We start from the raw sequence: 18,954 nt of genomic DNA on the forward strand, positions 1-18,954 counted from the left end.
TGATTTCAGAGGTCATTTTTTGTTCCTTGGTGTAGGTGAACTAGCTGATGATGGAGCAGGTCCAGATGATTTCGGTTGAGACTGATTCTCATTTCCGTTCTTCTACTAGCAAGTTTCATGATTTCTGGTCTTGGCCCTGGTGTTGCGAAACTCTTATCCATCCTTTAACTTATCTTCCTCAACTTGTTGTATATGAATCATAATTTTGGCTATATCCACATCCCTTATCAACAAAGTCGCCTTACCTTTCTTACTCGATAAACGAGATATCCCAAGCATGAATAAAGTCATCCTGTTTCTCATATCCACCACAATCTCCATAGCATAGAGGGGTAGCTGTGTAAACTTAAGGTTGTACTTCTGCACACACATAACTTCCTGTTTCATATTTAGAAACTCTCTCCCAAGAAAGGATTCTCAAACACATCGCAACCTAAAACTGGTTCCCCCTCTACCCTGTTCTTCTTCCACTGATAATACCATATCCTAGTGATACTTTTGAGCTGATATAAGGCTAACTCTACATAGTCTATATCAGCACCACACATGACCTCAAATACCTTTTGAAGCTCTTCGACAAAGCTATTCGGATCCTTAATGATCTTCAACCCTATGAAATTTGGGGGATACATCCTAAAAGCTAACGGATTCTAGATGTTTTAGACACATCCTGATGACCTACTCCTTGGCTACCAACTTGATTTGACACGACCTGAGTCAGCATTTGAATGACATTCTGACGACCCACTCCTTGGTTACCAACCTGATTTGCCACGACCTGAGTCAACATCTGAATGACATTTTGACGACCTACTCCTTCGTTACCAGCCTGATTTACCACGACCTGAGTCAATATCTGAATGACATTTTGAACTCAGTATTGGTGACATCTCCTTGATGGAGTTGAACTTATGGTGCATTGGGAGCTTCTTGACCTTGACGGTTAGCATTCCTCCAAGTGGGACGTCGAACAACTCTTCATGGAGGTGTAATCTTAAAAGACACATAAGTACGAGTTAGAAGAAACATTTATAGAGTCGAACTCTATAAGACAAACATGAGTAAGAAGGAAGTGAAAGTTCCTAAATGACTAGCTTCCTCATTGTAGATGTGACACTCTTCACACTGATAAGAAGGACCCTACTAGACATGTCTTCATAGACACCCTAGGACTTTGAACCCTGCGTGCGCTCTGATACCAAGTTTGTAATACTTCGAGCCTACACCCTGGACGTAGTCGACACTCGAGAACTATTTAAGTTCCCCAAGTGAGCACTTAGCCTGCCTGACTAATTAGTGGAAGAGTCACTCAAGTGATAATATGCTTAGAAAAGAATTTAGAAAATTCAAACTCAAAGCAAATACTTAACTCAAACTATCTATATTATACTCAATAATATAGGTATAATAGTTTGCAAAACATCTCAAGGAAAAGTAAATACTGAGAGACTCCTCAACTCTATCTATCTATGAAGCTTCTATAGTTCAACATGAATGCCGGGACAAGACCTACACACCCTAAAATGACTATACTGAAAATAAAAGCGGAGTCCTCCAAAATGGAAAGAGGCTCACCAAGAGATAACTAGAGTGCAAAGTGATCTCAATGAAGTGCTTGTTGATGATCATGAACACATATATTTGCATCATAAGAAGATGCAGGTCAAATGAAATTAATACATTCAATGTACGATTATGGAATAAAACTGATCGAATAAATAACTGAACCAATAAGGCTGGAAGAATACTCACCTCAACTCAACTCAACTCAATACAAAGCAATAATAAGAGATGATATATTTTAAAAGGTTCATAAATAAAAGATGCTAACTCAAGGATATATATATATATTGGTAAGGGCATCAACCTTGAAAGTTGGAGAGAAGTGCTCCAACACAACCAAGAGAAAAAATATTGTGAGTTTGAGAGATAGTGCTCCAACACCAAAACCAAAAACAAAAACACAAAAAGAAAAGAGTTGATGGGAAAGGCAGCAATGAGAGTTGGAGAGAGAATGCTCCAACACCAAAAACAAAACAAAAAAACAACCAAAAAGAAAAGGCGTTGTTGGGAAGGGCATCAACCTTGAAAGTTGGAGAGAAATGCTCCAACACAACCAAGAGAAACAATATTGTGAGTTGGATAGAAAGTGCTCCAACACTTGGATGTTGGAGAGATGTGCTCCAACACAAGCCAGAAAAAAAATATCGTGAGTTGGAGAGAAAGTGCTCCAACACTTGGAAGTTGGAGAGAAGGTGCTCAAACACAACAAAAAAAGAAGATTGAAGATAAGTTCTCCAATTCAACAACAATGACAAGAAGAAAAAAACAAGAGTATACAACTTTGAATTACGAGAGAATGTTGGAAATAATAATTCAAAGTTGGAGTACGAATTCTAAGTGTTTAGTATTTGTTATTTATGATATTTACTTATTCATGTTTAATTAGGATTTGTAAGGTATAATGGTTCCTTATCCTAGTTTAATTTGATTTCTTACTTTTATAAATATATATATATATATATATATATATATATATATATACAATTGTCATATACCTTTCTGAGGTATAGAACAACTCAACTAAGTAGATATACTAAAGCTCTACTTGAAAGCAATAAGGAGTCATGTAAAAAGTAGGATCATTTACCCATGTTGGCTACATGCTTTATGAGGAATTTGTGTTGTCTTAAATCATCTCTATATCGATGATCAATACTACTCCAAATAAATATATATTCATTCTCAAATGTATAAAATATACTATTTCTCAATTTGAGGTAATTGCTCAAAATATCTTCTTAAAAGAGGTAATTGCTCTGAAATAACTTTGAACTTATTACTCGTTTAAAATAGAATTCTCTTTTCTCAATGTAAAAATGATTAATTTGGAAATCAATAGTTCCCTTAAACTTTACTCAAAATGTCTCTTTAAATTTCCTCAGAACTCATCTTTACTTTCTTAAAAAGCAATTTAAGATAGTTGTTTGGTTAAAAAGATTCTCAACAATTACTCAATGAATACTCAAATAATAGGGTTAATGCTGGAAATAGACATGAACAATCAACTCAAAAATCTCAATGCATTATATATAGCAACTCAAAATTCAACAACAACTCATCGCAGGAATACTCCAAACTAAGGATAGAACCCAATATTACTCGTTTACTGATAGAAAGTAGATGTAGGGTATGAGTACGAACTCACTCTATCACTATTATAGCCTTATATGCCTGGAAGAACAAGGTTCTTGGCGAAATCGATGAAATTCATAGAACGTTACAAAACCCTAGATTTTCTTCTCTTAAATCCTTGATCTATGTCTTTGAAGTCTTAAAGAACGTAAAATAATGTTCTAACATTGCTTAGACCATTAATTAGGTAAAAGAGGGTCATAGTTTAGGATTATAAGGGGTGGGAAAAGACTAAACTATCCTTCTTAAAATTGAAAAAAAATCTTCTACGGGTCCATCTACAGTTTGTGGTTTGTTCTACAAACCGTAGATCCAATTAGTGGAATTTATATTGAATTATAAGGCTCAAAATTTCATTCTACGGGTCCAATCTACGACCTCAGTATAAGTTAGTATGGACTATATATCCAATCGGTAGACTTTATACATTATTTGGGCTCAAAAGTCCATTCTACGGGTCTAAACTACGGCTCGTAAAGGTTCTTACGACCCATTTTGATTCTAACATTTCAAGAACACCTCATCCAATTCTAGGTGTTCAACGATCATAAATCAGTAAAAAATCAACTAAATTAGTTGGGATCGAATCCCACAAGGAGCGGTACGTGTTTCAGATTCAATTGGGAAGTATAAATGCGGTCAAATCAGTCAAAGGAATAAAAATTATCGAATAAAGACATTATTCAAATCAAGGGTTGACAAAAATGTCAAATGGGGGTTTTCGTTTTTGATTATCAACTACACACAGTCAGAAATAATACGAATTAACAATAATGAGACAGGTTCTTGGGATGTGATCGATTATAGCCTAATATAGACATATGGGTAATATCAACTATTAGTAAATAGCTAGATATTAGTGAGTAGACAAGGCTATAAGGGAGGTAATTTTCTCTTGAACAATTTACCCTGAATAAAGTTGATTTCTCTCGAACATCAACAGGCATGCAAATTAAGTACTGCCCACACCTTAATCCATTCACTCTCTCAAACTGAATGAGTGGGATTGGGTTTAGGATTCACTCTCTCGAGCTGAACCCAGGTCAACCCAATATTCACGTACCATTAATTAATAATTTTAGTTCTAAAACCTCTCTCTCGGAAGCCAAGAACACAAACATAGAACTGCATTTGCAACTACAATTCTTAGGTTAAACCACAATTAATGATTGAACTCACTTTTAAATAGCATTTAAACTAACCATTAGCAACACGCATAAGCTAAATAAGCCCATAATCACATAATCACACCCCAAGAATTGGGGTTTTAGCTAGATATCATAAAAAGGTAAAAACCGTTACCAAATTGATTATCCATCAACTGGGTAAGAGTAATTTCGTCTTTACAATGCTCCAATTTGAAGATTTTCAAAGACCCACTTCCAAATGCTCAAAAGTGAATTTCTTCAGTCCTTCAAAGCTAAGAAAAAAAACTAGAGAAAACTATCACCAAATGCTCAAAACTTAATAGCCAATTGTTCTAAAGAGTATTGTATAGGTGAAAAAAATTGTTCAAAAACATATTTATAGTCGCCAAAAATGTGCTGTGAAGAGTCAATTGGTGAAGTAAGTTGGGCTCGCTGAACCACTCGGTGAGCCGCCATTTGGTCTCTTCGATCGCCCTTCTACCTTGGTATTCAGCATCCTCAAGGTCTGTAACTTTGGGCAATCTCTCTTGGCTTCGCGGAATCACTCGGCGATCTGCTCCTTTTCATCGCCAACTTGGTTCTTTCCTTCAGAGCTTGCTACACTAGAACTTTAGGGGGTCTCATAAGCAACTCAGCGAAACGCCGAGTGCTCTTGGCGATCCTCAGGCCGCCCATCTTCATCTCTTCAGCCTGTTTTGTTTTTTTTTATTTGTTAGTGTCCTTGCTTTGTTCCTCAATCCATATTCCTGAAAAATCAAGGATTTAACATCAGTTATTGGCATAAAATAAGAATTTGAGGACATTAAATCTATATAAACAAAGCCCTAATGAGTCCAAATATTGGACTCATCAACACCCTCAACTTAAACTTTTGCTTGTCCTCCAGTAAAAATCAAGTTCAACAGCTCAAAAAGGATGTTTCAAACAGTGCGACATAAGACTCAATCATCAATGCACACAACAAGGCTCAACTTACTCATGCAAGGATCAATTGTGCACTCAAAGATTCAAGTTGTGACTCACTATTAACAAAGGTTCTCAAGTTCACGATACTTGCTTCAAATGCAAGTTCAAACTCAACAAAGGTACTCAAATGCCCTCACAACAAAGATGATTCCATATTCACACACAATTTGCAACAATTTATAGCTCCGGAATCACATACAACTCTCGCTCTCACAAAGATGAACACATGCATGACTTCACCCATAAGTTTTCCCTTATTTTTCGATCAACATTCGTTTTAGCTCACTCAAGATCAAAAAGGTCTTTTCAAGGTTTGTAATGGCGCTGAGTGTAAGGGTATGGTCATTTAGGCTCAGTGGCTGCTACCCTCATGAAATGTGGTATGAACATCACTTTTCTTCAGCATTTTTACTCATGCTCAAAATTCATCTCATTATTTAACCTGAAATGAGTTTCCGGACACCCCATTTCTTTTTCAACTTTAAAAACTTTATTTCGCAACTTTTTCATTCATTTTCTTTTTCTTTCTTCTTTTCTTTCTCTTTTTTTTTATACGGAGGATTCCATCATTTTCAAGACCATGGCTCAAAGGGGAATTCTTCACATAATCAAAAGTCAATAAAAATGACAGAGAGGGATGTAAAGAAAGGTTTTGCCTATACAATCACTCTATCTGTCGAGGCATCAGTGCCCAGGGTAGCAGCAACACTGGCTCCACTAGTGTCTGCCATGGACGTCTCTGTCAGCGATGTCTGAATAACGACTCTACAATTGTCTCCTCTAAATCTGGCAGGTCTCCATAGATGGTCGCCTCCTGAGCATCCAGCTTCTCCTCATCCGTCTTCGCGTCCGACTCATGAGCTACCACATCATCCATAGGTACATCTCCGGTGGTGGCCGGAGGCATCTCAAAACTAGCCGAAGCATCCCGATCCTCAGTTGACTTAATGAGGGAAGTGAAGTCTGTGGACTTCAGATAGTCCATATCCTTTCTCAAATCTGAAACTTCTACTTTCAAAGTCGTCACCTCTGATGTAACCCCCTATCCTCTCTCACAGACCTCTACTCTCACTTTGAGATCATCAATCGACGTTCGAAGAGGTGTCAACGCAGCTAAGATGGCTCGCTCAATCATCCAAGGCACCTCGGCCTCTAGACAGGTAGCCCGAACATCAACAGAATGGGCTAGGTGCCCCATCTTGAGGATCATGGCCTGAGTAATCCTGGTGGGCTGGGAAACAGCAGAAGAACCAGGAGCTTGGGAAGAAATGGAAGTGGGTGTAACTGAAGGCCCGGAGGCCGGAGTAGGAAAAGATGCATATGCATGAATAGAGTCAACATCAACCTCCGAGGATGCATCCATCGGAGCCGCTCTCCTCCTATCAGCCTCATCTTGAGTGTTCTCTGCCTCTATGTGTTGGATATCTGTGGAAGATGTGGGTGTGACCTCTAAGTCCCCTTTCTCGTCACGAGGAACTCCAGCACGCCGACATAGCTCTGTAATCAGGATCGGGAAGGGAAGGGACGTCTTTCGTTATGACCATCTCCTGCTCAATAATGAGTCCCAAGTTGAGCCGCTTCTTTGCGATGATGGATCATAGACATGCGGCCTTTGGATGGACTCGTTCTATGAGGGCATGATGGAGTTGATAATGAATCCAAACCAGTACCACACAACTATATTCAAATCCTTTTTGTCAATCAGAGCTCCTGCCTCAATCCACCTTGGGTGGTGTCAAGAATGAGGGGAGGAAGCTAGCCTTTTAGATCATCTAGGGTCTGTGCTGTAGCTAGTCCCCCATACTCATGCTCGAACCTAGTGGCTCTGTCAAGTATGATATTTATATGATCGCTGCTTCACCCCATTTCTATCCCCTAGACCATGACAAACTTCATCGGTTTGAAGGCACTGGCCTTCTTCTTCCCCTGGGGCAGTAGATCACCATATGCAGTGTAGAACTCACAAACCCAGGTGGGGATATATGGGCCTGGGGGCCTAGTGAACATGTCGAATCTATGGTATCGGAGTGTATCACATACCAGAGGATACCTGTCCACCATTCCATCTGTAGACAACCGCTTTTCTTCTAGAATTGTCCTCAGTCCCTCGGCCCTTAGCCTGTTGAGTAGCCGGGGAGGAGGACCCTGAACTGGTGGTGCTGGAACCACCTTCTGTGTTGAGGCTGGCATGGAGTCAGTGATAGGAGGGGTAGACTCCAGGACACTAGATGGATCGTGACGAGATTGTGCACGAATCTCTGCTCCTCGGGACTGTAGTGGTTGGTCGTCATCAGGCTGGAGAGTGAGACAAGAGAATCAATAGAGTCCCCCTCGGTGCCGGAGTTGTGCTCCGGTATCTTAGATGCAGGAGCTTTGCCTTTTCCCTTTTCTCCCACATGAGATGCCTTGTTCCCCCATTTTAGGAGCAGCTGCTCCCTCATTAATCACTATGCCATGTGCTTGTTTGTGGGTGGCATATCTCTGTCGTCTAAGTTAGTTCTAGCCATATCTGCAAAACACACAAAAAAAAATTAGAAAGAATTCAAGAAAACTCTAGAAAACAGGTTGCAGACTTGCTGAAGTGATCGGCGAGTCACCGAATCAGTTTGGTGAGCCAGATTGGGCTCGCTGAAAGGATTGGCCTGAAAATTTCCAAGAAAAATGATAGGTCGTCAATAGGCAGGGCCATTCGGCAAATCGCCGACACAAATCAGCGAGCTCAGACTAGCCTGTCGAAGGTTACAGTATGTTTTAGTGGTTATGGGCGTAGTAAAGGCGATCAAGGGAGACTTTCGGTGAGTCTCTGAGTGAACTCGGCGAGCTCAGACTTCTCACCAAAAGTTACAAAACCAAACTAAACCAAAACATGAAAGTAAAGGCGATAAAGGAGGACTTTGGCAAACCGCCGAGTGGTTCGGCGAGCTCGACCCAGCTCGCCAAACTGCCCAACGTGTAAATTTTTTACCCCATTTTCCAAAATCAAGCCCACAGCCCCCGAAAACAAAATCAAACAACATACTCAATCAATTAATCCCAGACCCATATGATCCATGCCACCGGGGTACTTAGACTTCCCCCGGTTTGGCCAAAATTGGTCATTTGATGACTTTAGCCCTTAAGAATGACGTCAAACGCTCTATCATTGGGAAAAGTACGTTATTTAGCACAATTTGGGTTACTCAGACTTCACTCGACTAGACCCCACAATAATTTAGCACAACCCAACAAATTTTAATCAATTTTAAGGCACAAAACTTTGGAAATCAATCATTTAAACATTTTAGCACAATTACGAGAATACGAAAGGCAAACTAGCACATAATTTACGATTTCAGGAAGGCCCAACACACAGCAATAAAATTTAAACAATTGCATTTGAATTTCACCGCTATTTAAGAGTTTGGGGTTCGGAAAACCAACCTTTAAGCCGAAATATGAATCAGTAAAGCTAGGCGGCAATGTATTCCAACTCCGAACACGAGAACAATGAGAAAGAAGCGATAAAAACACAAAAATATCAAATATCTAAAGTGCGGGTGTGATTGTATGAAGTTAAAAATGAGGGAAAAGAAAGAGTTTGAAATTTTAAACCTTTAGGCAGTTAAAACCGTTCAGTTCGCGGCCTAATCAACGATATAATTCATCCTCGCCGAACCACTCGGCGACATGCTGAGTGATTACTTAGCTTGCCGAGTTTTACTGGACCTCTAGTTAATTTAGGGGTCCAAACGGCGGACAAAGTTAGGCTCGCCGACCTATTCGCTGAGTCGCCGACTTGTCCATGGGCCCATCGAGTTTTACAGACTCCAACCTGATATTTTCCTGAGTCCAATGGCGGTCCAAGTCGGGCTCGCCGACCTCTTTGGCGAGTTTCCGACTGGACACTTTTGCTCGCCCACCTGCATTTTTCAAACACATTCCACTTTTCACCTGCTCAAACAACAACAAAAACAAACATAAAACCATAAAAACTTGGGTTGCCTCCCAAGAAGCGTCTTAGTTAATGTCCTGGCACAACGCAAGTACCCACTCAAGCTTCATTCTTGGGGTTTGCCATATTATCACTAGGCAATCCCCCTTGTTGTCGTGGGTTAAGATGTGAAGAAATTTGACCCATTTAAGTCTCCAAATGTTTGATAGAGACAGAATGAGAGGTCACCGTCTAGTTGAGAGTCGATACATCTTCCTTCATTTCCTTCAAAACCTTTCAGATCCTTCATCCTTGTTGAGAATACATGAGAGCATATCCTCAGTCCGGCCACCCTCAGAATCTTTGGTCTTTTTACTCTCGTAGGGAGGAACATACCTATCCTTCTCCCCTTCTCTTTTCTTCCATGTGGCGTTACGATCACACCACTCTTTATCACGGTCTCTCTAGCCCTCTTCTCTATTCCAAACTTGGTTACCTCCCGGCCTTGGGTAGTTTGCACGATAACCTCCTCCTTGGTTGGCTAGGAAATTTACTTTTTCATTGTATAACACTTTAAATTTGGCCTCTTCGGGGTTTACACCACCAACATCGACAACATTAACACTCTTTGTACCAGCACCCATGATGTTCTTGGCCAAGATATCCAGCTGGGTCATCATATTTGCCATGTTTTGGTCTCTCTTGATCTTTTTCAATAGGTTCCTTTGTCAACTTGTAAGTAAGAGGAGAGACCTGATCTTCACGGGTGTACCATGCCCGGTTAATCTTGGTCATTCCATTGAGGAGTTGGGCTGCTATCACATAAGGTCGTTGCATTAAACATCCCGAAGAAAGTTGATCAGCCACTCCCTTGTTCACACAATCAAGGCTTTTGTAAAAGTACTGCAATAGAACGTTGTTGGGCAATTCATGAGTTGGGCATTGCCGCATCAACTTCTTAAACCTTACCCGAGTCTCATGGATTGGCTCACCCTCTAAATTCTTGAAGCTTGGGATGTTGTCCCAAAGAGTCATCTTCTTCGAAGAAGGGAAGAATCGCACTTGAAATGCAATAATAAGTTCGTTCCACAAAGTGATAGAATCTCTTGGCAACTCAGCCAACCACTTACACGCTTCTCCCATTAGAGAAAATGGGAATAACCTCAACTGGACCGACTCTTGGGATATGTTCTTCAGGGAAAATGGTCCGCAAACATCATCAAAGTTCTTTATATGCTTATGGGGATCCTCATGAGCCAACCCTCCAAACAAGCCCTTCAATTGTAAGAGCTGCAACATGGTGCTTGTAATGTGGAACACAACGTTCCCTTCACTTGGAGGCAAGCAAATGGCACCAACTCCACCCACTAGATTTGGGTCATGACAACATTTATGTTTCCGATGTCATCTTGGTGGCCCACTTGGCTACCATTGCTTCTATTGACACTAATTTCCTCTATTTTACAAGCAACACAAAAACCAAAACTAAAAATAAGTACATTCAACTATGACTAACAACAACACAATTCAACTTTGCCAAAAGAATTTCAAACAACACCACTCCCCGGCAGCGACACCATTTTGATTTTACCGTTTTAAGCACACCTCATCCAATTCTAGGCGTTGAATGATCGTAAATCAGTATAAAACCCCAGTAAATGAGTTAGGGTTGAATCCCACAGGGAGCGGTACGTGTTTCAGATTCAATTGTGAAGTATATGGTAAAATCAGTCGTAGGAATAAAAATAATTGAATAAAGACATTATTCAAATCAAGAGGTGACACAAATGTCAAATGGAGGCTTTTGATTATCAACTACAAATAATCACAAATAATACGAATTAACAATAATGAGACAAGTTCTTGGGATGTGATCGATTATACGCTAATATAGACATATGGGTAATTGCAACTATTAGTAAATAACTATATATTAGTGAGTAGACTAGGCTATAAGGGAGGTAATTTTCTCTTAAACAATTTACCACGAATCAAGTTGATTTCTCTCGAACATCAACAAGCATGCAAATTAAGTACAACCCACACCTTAATCCATTCACTCTCTCGAGCTGAATGTGCGGGATTGGGTTTAGAATTCACTCTCTCGAGCTGAACCCAGGTCAACCCAATACCCACAGACCATCAATCAATAATTTTAGTTATAAAACCTCTCGCTCGAGCAAGCCAAAAACACAAACATAGAATTGCATTTGCAACTACACTTATTAGGTTAAACCACAATTAATGATTGAACTCACTTTTAAATAGCATTTAAACTAACAATTAGCAATACCCATTAGCTAAATAAGCCCATAATTACATAATCACACCCCAAGAATTGGAGTTTTAACTACACATATAAAAAGGTAAAAACCATTACCAAATTGATTATACATGAACTGGGTAAGAGTGATTTTGTCTTTACAATGCTCCAATTTGAAGATTCTCAAAGACCTACTTCAAATTCTCAAAAGTGAATTTCTTCAATCCTTCCAAGTTAAGAAAAAAAAAACTAGAGAAAATTGTCTCTAGATGCTCAAAACTTAATAACCAATTGTTCTAAAGAGTATTGGATAGCTGAAAAAAATTGTTCAAAAACGTATTTATAGTCGCCAAAAATGTGCTGCGAAGAGTCTATTGGTGAAGTAAGTCGGGCTCGCCAAACTACTCGGCGAGCCGCCCTTTGGTCTCTTCGATCGCCCTTCTACCTTGGTATTTAGCATCCTCAAGGTCTGTAACTTTGAGCGATCTATCTTGGCTTCGTGGAATCACTCAGCGATCCACCGACTGCTCTTTTTCATCGCCAACTTGGTTCTTTCCTTCAGGCCATGGGACACTGAAACTTTAGGCGGTCTGATAAGTCACTCGGCGACACACTGACTGCTCTTGACGATCCTCAGGCTCACCCATCTTCATCTCTTCAACCTGTTTTGTTCCGTTTTGCCTGTTAGTATCCTTGCTTTGTTCCTCAATCCAAATTCCTGAAAATCAAGGATTTAAATTGGCACAAAATAAGCATTTGAGGACACTAAATCTATATAAAAAAAGCCCTAAATGAGTCTAAATCTTGGACTCATCACCCGTAGAAGATCTTATGGCCCGTAGAATTGATCCATAGGAATTGGACCCCAAAATTTAGAGTTTTTGACGGTTTGACAGTACGGGTCGTAGTTCAATCTACGGCCCGTAGATTGGATCCGTAGTTCACTGACTTAGAAAACTCTAATATGACAGTCTCTGGTAAAATGAACATAACTTTTTACTCCAAACTCTAAATGAGGCAAACTTGGTGGAGTTGGAAATATGACTCAAAGACCTTCAATTTTATAGGTTGTGGGCCACCTAGTTCATTATGTGCTGAGAGGTATGATCTTTTGAAGTTGACTTAAGTAAAATCTTATGTCAAAACTTAATCGGTAATGAAGCTTTCAACTCAACTTTGTGATAGGGGATTTTTATGACCTTAAGTCATATCCAAATCCATTCGAACACCAAAGATATGACCTTTTCACACATGAACAATTTAAGAATCACCTGATATGATTTTACATGCAAATAAAGAATGGCTTGGGTCTTAGCTTAGAAATTTTTGGAATGTTACGGAGTCAACCAATACATCCAATTGATAGTATATATACTTGATATAATAAATCACCCCTCCACCCCCCCCCCCCCCCCCCCCCCCCCCCCCCCCCCCCCCCCCCCCGCTCCAAAAAAATATAAGAGAGTTGCCCATAACTACCCCGTAGGCCGAGAAAACATGACATAAACCCTTACAAATATACCTTTTTTAAATAGTCTAGATACTCTCAATCTATCAAGAACATATCTATATCTATCTATATTACCTTAAAATCATGAACTCCTAACTTGAATGTTAAATTACTATAATATCCCTAACTTAGGTTGTGACTTTTTTGATGAGTTGTGACTTTTCCAATAAGTTATGACTTATGTGACTTTTCCAAAGAGTTGTGGCTTTTCTAAAGGGTTCTGACTTCTCGAAAAGGTCATGACTTTTCAGATAAGACACAAAAAACACTTGTTCATATAACCCTTTGTTGACTATAAATAGAGGGACTTCCTCTCATATTTCAACCATATTTTTTTAAAATCTTCTACTCTTCTTCTCCTTGCATTTTAAATTTTTTTGTGTGATTTATTGTCATTGAGTGACTTTGAAGTTTAGCGGAATATGGTGCACTATTCTGATGAAGTAAATTATTCTATCCTAATAGGGTATATTCCATAACTTTGAGTACTTGAGGAAAATAATTTTAATTATAAAATAATTATATTTTTGCTTAATATATACATTAGTATGTAATGTTCCAGTATATGAAATTAACGTGATGTAGTCCAATCTCATTTGTTTTTGTTAACAATTTATCTTGTGATGTATGTTTATGCTTCTGAATATCTTTTTTTCAAAATTTAGAGAATCGTCATGATTTGTTTTTTTTAATACTCAAGACAAAAGAATGACTTTATGTACCAATGCTACTTAGTTATTACTATTTAAACATTTCCCTTTTGTTTAACTTATTTATCATTTCTTGATATTTAAGTATTTTAGACGAAGAGAAGTTCATATGACTTGTAATAACGCAAGTTGTAGTTTGTATTAATTTATTTTTTATTTTTTTATTTAATAGCTAATTTTTATACGATAAATATTTTCATTAATGCAAATATATATTTATATTTGGGTAGGTATTTTTATTTAAATTAATGTATTATATATGTAAAAAATGTATTATCAAGTTAACAATATCTTCTAACTTCAAAGTATATTATTTTAAAATATTCCGAGTTATTTTTAAAAAAGAAATGTAGTTATTCTCTTGACATTTACATGTGACATCTAAACAATTAAACGTAGAATACACATGCAAAGCACATTTGGTTAGATGACAAGAAAAATACAAAACAAATACTGTCTATAAGGTAATATTAGTGAGATAAGACTAATTACATGATTGAACCTCATCAAATTGAAATAAATATATACATAATTGCATTTAACTAATAAATATTTTCATCGACCATCTTCATAGATTTGCGTGAATAAGAGATATATATGACGATCCACATTGAACATTCACAAAAGAATCTGCTATATTATTTTTTGCTAAGCTTATTATTTAAATATTCACTTAAATAAGCAATACTATTTACTATAACATTTTTTTTTGAAATTGCTAATCACGTGCAACATACATGTCAAAAAACTAGTTCTAAATAAGTATACGAGTTTATTGATAAATATATTATCATACTTTCATTCTGAACTCAAAAAGTAAACCCAAGCCTGCAATGTCAGAACAATAATTTTATTTCAAAATTAGTTATTGATAAAATAGGAGTCACAAATATGAATTTTAATCAAAATCCAAGCTCGAAACAGACTTCAAATCATCAAAATATGACTCCTCAATTTTAGGTTCAAAAAACCTAATTTCTAACACCCAAATATGAGTTAAATCACAAAACAAACAGTATAATAAAGGAAAAAATGCCGAGTTTAGAGATAGATTCTTACCTTGAGATAAAATGAGCAATCCCTCCTTGAAAATTATAAAAATCGAGCTACCAAGCTCGCAAAATCTTAAGATAAAGTCTGTGTTCAAATTGGAGATTTATTTCATCCAGGTATTAACTGCTTTTTGTGAATGTAGATCACAACTGCGAACATGATCAAGTGATTCGATCCAATCTAACACATCACAATCGTGACGGAACAATCACAAATGTGATTCCTCATCCAGAACTGACAAACTTTATGCTTTGCAAATGCGATACATACCTACAATTATTCTTCACGAATGCAATCTAGCCCTTGTGAGCATGGAGAAGAAACCCAATTACACCAACAATTGGTGCATCAACTATGAAAAATTCTCTATTTCACCCATCCAACTCATCTAGAAAACCAAATATTCAAATAAATCATAAAATATATTAAAAATTTGTTGAAACATCAAATCACCAATTCGAAGTTGTTGACCAAATATTACCGTGGCCAACTCTATGCTTTATCTTTTACCTTTTAGTCCTGCATCATTTTAGATGTATATTCATATTTAAAAAGTTATATTTAACTTGTATTCACTCTTCTAGTAATGATATTTACCACATTTATATACTTATATGAAAGCTAAGTTATGACTTGTTATCACTATTTCATTTATTTTCGTGTGATTAATTGATTTTAGTATTTCGGAAAAATATTGACTTATCTAATGGAAGGTTATTGAAATGTCATCGCGATCCTTCAGATTTTGGATCATAAAAAATACGTTTGAATATGTAGTTTCATATATTAAGCACTGAAAAATATGGATTCATCTTGATCATAAAATATTACCAAATATTTGAAATTAAAAAATATGTGATAATCAGATGTCAAATAACCAATTTAAGTAAGATGGTCAATGTAATAAATGTATTCAAAGTTAGTTGAATGACTGCCAAAATTAAGACTATATATTCAAGAAGTCTAAGTTTTATTAAGTAGAAACAATCTTCAAGAGAGAAAAATTATCTACATTTTAAATGGGGATTCTAAAATTATATAAAAAACAATTCAGAAGTCAAAGTGAATATATTATGTTTGTTTCTGACAAAGAATTAGTGTGGCATATATTTTTGACAACTTATTGTGTTCTTACACTCTAAAAGTGTACAAAAACACTAAGGTTCTTCCATTCAAGTGATGCAAGAAAATTTTGAGGTATAACTTTATTGAATTTTCAGATGTAAAAATTAGATTTTTAGTACAATCTCACTAAGCTACTGTTTTGCACTGATTTTTTTTACTGTTGTTAATTTTTCAAAAATGATTTTCTATGTTCAATAGTTATAAATAAATTCTTTAGGATGGTCTATGAAGTTTTGTGTATATATTTGAAAAATCAAAATAAAAGGAATCCTTACTATTAACAAAATTTTAGAAATGATTTTCTATAATAGTTGTATGTAAATTCCATAGATTCTAGATCTAACATAGTCATGCAAGTGAAATTCATTAGATCTAGCGAGAGGTGAATACAATCTTTTTAAATGCACAAACATAAAAGCTATGTTATTTCATTTTTTTTAACAATTTGATATACGATCTAAATTTTAGATCTAGATTTAAGAGGAACCAATTTTGTCTGGATTTCCTCTACGTGTATGGAATCTTCTTTTGTTTTTAAAATCAATTATATATAGGTAGCTATTCAATATAAATTAATTGTGTACGTGATAAATATTTCATACATTTTACTATCTAATATCATTTTTTTTCTTCTAAATAAAATAAAGTTCAATTAGGACTACAAAGAATTTTTGAAGACCTTTAATCTATAACTTTGAGATATGTCTTCTCTTTGTTTTCTTAAAATATAGGCTAAAGTTTAACTTATTTATGTAAAGAATGGTGAACATGAATAATCGTGGTATAGAAGTGATCATTGTTGAAAATGAGATAGACAAAATCTCTAATTTGCCCATGGATATCCTTGATGAAATATTCAAGGATATGTCATTTCAAGAATTGGTAAAAACATGTGTTTTGTCCAAGAAGTGGGAACATTTTTGGACTATGCATCCAATACTAGTTCTAGATTGGGAGTTCTTTGAAGAGAAAAGTGGTACTATAGGATTGATTGAAAATGGTTTTAGCAATATGATTGACAACATTCTCTTACAGCATGTTGGATCCCTAGTCAAATTTTTCCGTGATTTGTCAACTATTGATTGTAATGATAGGGACCTTGACCATTGGTTGTTATGTGTAACAAGTAAATGCGTCAAATGACTTACCCTAAAAAATCACAAACACAATATACATTGCCTTTTTGTGTATTTGATTGTCCAACTCTCACATATCTAGATGTCACAAATTTCATAGTTAAACCACCATCTCCCAAAGCATTAGTCCCAAATCTCTTTGAATTGACTTTGAAGTTCATCAAATTTTGCCCAGACAAAGAAAATTATGTCTTGGATACCTCATTACTTTACTCCTTAACGTTCATTGCTTGCAATGCCGTTCATTTCCTTACCATATCAGCTCATAGGATCCAGTTCTTGACTGTTCATGATAGTTATGACATTCACATTAGTTTTTTTGATAACTTGTCAAATGTTAAGGAGTTGTTCATGGTATTAAATGTCTGTGAAGAATCAAAACGTTATGAACAAGAGAGGTTCATTACATGATCGCGTCTTCTTTATTTGTGCTCTAACCTAGCAAGTCTTGTTTTTGAGTAATTCTTTCATTCAGGTGAGTATAATATGATCAAGACATATTGAAATATTCTTTATTATAATATTCTCAATAAGTGTTACTATGCTTGTCATATATACTTAACCATTAATGCATCTTGCCTTTTTGTTTTTCTTTTACTAAGCATTTGGGTGCAGAGATCATTCCGAAAAGGTTTCAATCCAAAACCCTACCATTTGGAGCATGTAACATTGTGTGTGACATTAATGGATCTAAACCAAGTCTCTGGTGTTCTTTCCTTGATTCGAAGTTCTCCCAACTTATACTCACTAGAGATAGATGTAATATTTTCTCGCTTTCAATAATTTAAAATTGAGTTTAAGTTATATATACATTGATATTAGGTACCGTTACATTATGTAGTAGGTAATATATCTTATTTTTAATATTACAAGTTTAACTTGGTTACCAGTAGATACTTTTCGGTGAGTTGAATACTTTACTTTTTTAGAGTTTAACCTATATATGTACCGACAACACAATGAATTTTATACTCTATCAATATCACGTTATAAAAATTTTCAAATATCTACAAGTTCTATTTTATGGTAATAGAATTTGTAAAAATTACTAAACTTTTTTTTTTGGTCTTTTTGCACCATATGAATTTTTATAGGTTGTCAATACCTTTAGTGCAGGAAACATAGATGAAATTATATATTATTTGGAAGATCCAAATTGTGTTGACAAACAATTTGAGAAGCTTGAATTTGTGGAGCTAAGAGAGTTTGAGGTGACACAATTTGAACTCCTTTTCTTAAAGCTCATATTGGCATATTCCCCTTCACTTTCAAGGATGATTGTTGAACCTTCTGATGAAGTTGATGTAGCTGAGGTATTGAGTTTGTATGAAGAATTGAGGATGTCCTTAAAAGCATCACCAATAGCAAAAGTCATCGTAGCACCTCATGGTCAAGATGTGTAACTTGTGTTCAAAGGCAAATTCAGAATTTGAATATCAACAGTAGAACCCATTATGTTGGTTATGTTTATGGGTTCATAGTTTAATATTTCAAACAATTTTAGTGACATTTACTTTCCTTTCATGCATGCATTATTTTATATTTTATGGAGTTCTTCTTTTAGGTAATGTGGAGACTATGGATGTTCTATTATTTCTTTGTATTTTTCCATTTGAAGACTTATTTTGTTTGCAATCATGTGGAGTACTCCTCGATTTAAAAAAGAATTATCCATTTCCTTTTTTGTCAACATTTTAGTTTCAACTTTTCGTGTGGCACCACAATACTAAATGATATTTTGGTTCATTTGAGCAAAATTTAATTTAGAACTACAAGATTGAAAAATCTTCTTTATTTTATTAAATTCCATGTCAGGTCAAACAAGATCATTCTTTTTTAAACGGAGGGAGTATTATATTACACAAGTCTCAATGTCGAAGTTTATTAATGGAATTGATGTATTGTGTATATGATATCTAAAATTCAATACTTTTGAGA

General features: G+C 36.2%; 1 protein-coding gene across 1 annotated transcript; it reads left to right on the forward strand.

Annotated features, from left to right (window-relative positions):
* Positions 1-16,639: 16,639 nt before the first annotated feature.
* LOC125868506 (F-box/LRR-repeat protein 25-like) lies at positions 16,640-18,419 on the forward strand. The gene is made up of 3 exons (XM_049549135.1): positions 16,640-16,964; positions 17,279-17,370; positions 18,111-18,419. Exons 1-3 carry the CDS (start codon positions 16,640-16,642, stop codon positions 18,417-18,419), a joined length of 726 nt encoding a protein of 241 aa, XP_049405092.1.
* The last annotated feature ends 535 nt before the right edge of the window (positions 18,420-18,954 follow it).

Source organism: Solanum stenotomum, chromosome 6, assembly GCF_019186545.1.
Source record: "Solanum stenotomum isolate F172 chromosome 6, ASM1918654v1, whole genome shotgun sequence".
In the NCBI taxonomy this organism is placed as follows: domain Eukaryota; kingdom Viridiplantae; phylum Streptophyta; class Magnoliopsida; order Solanales; family Solanaceae; genus Solanum; species Solanum stenotomum.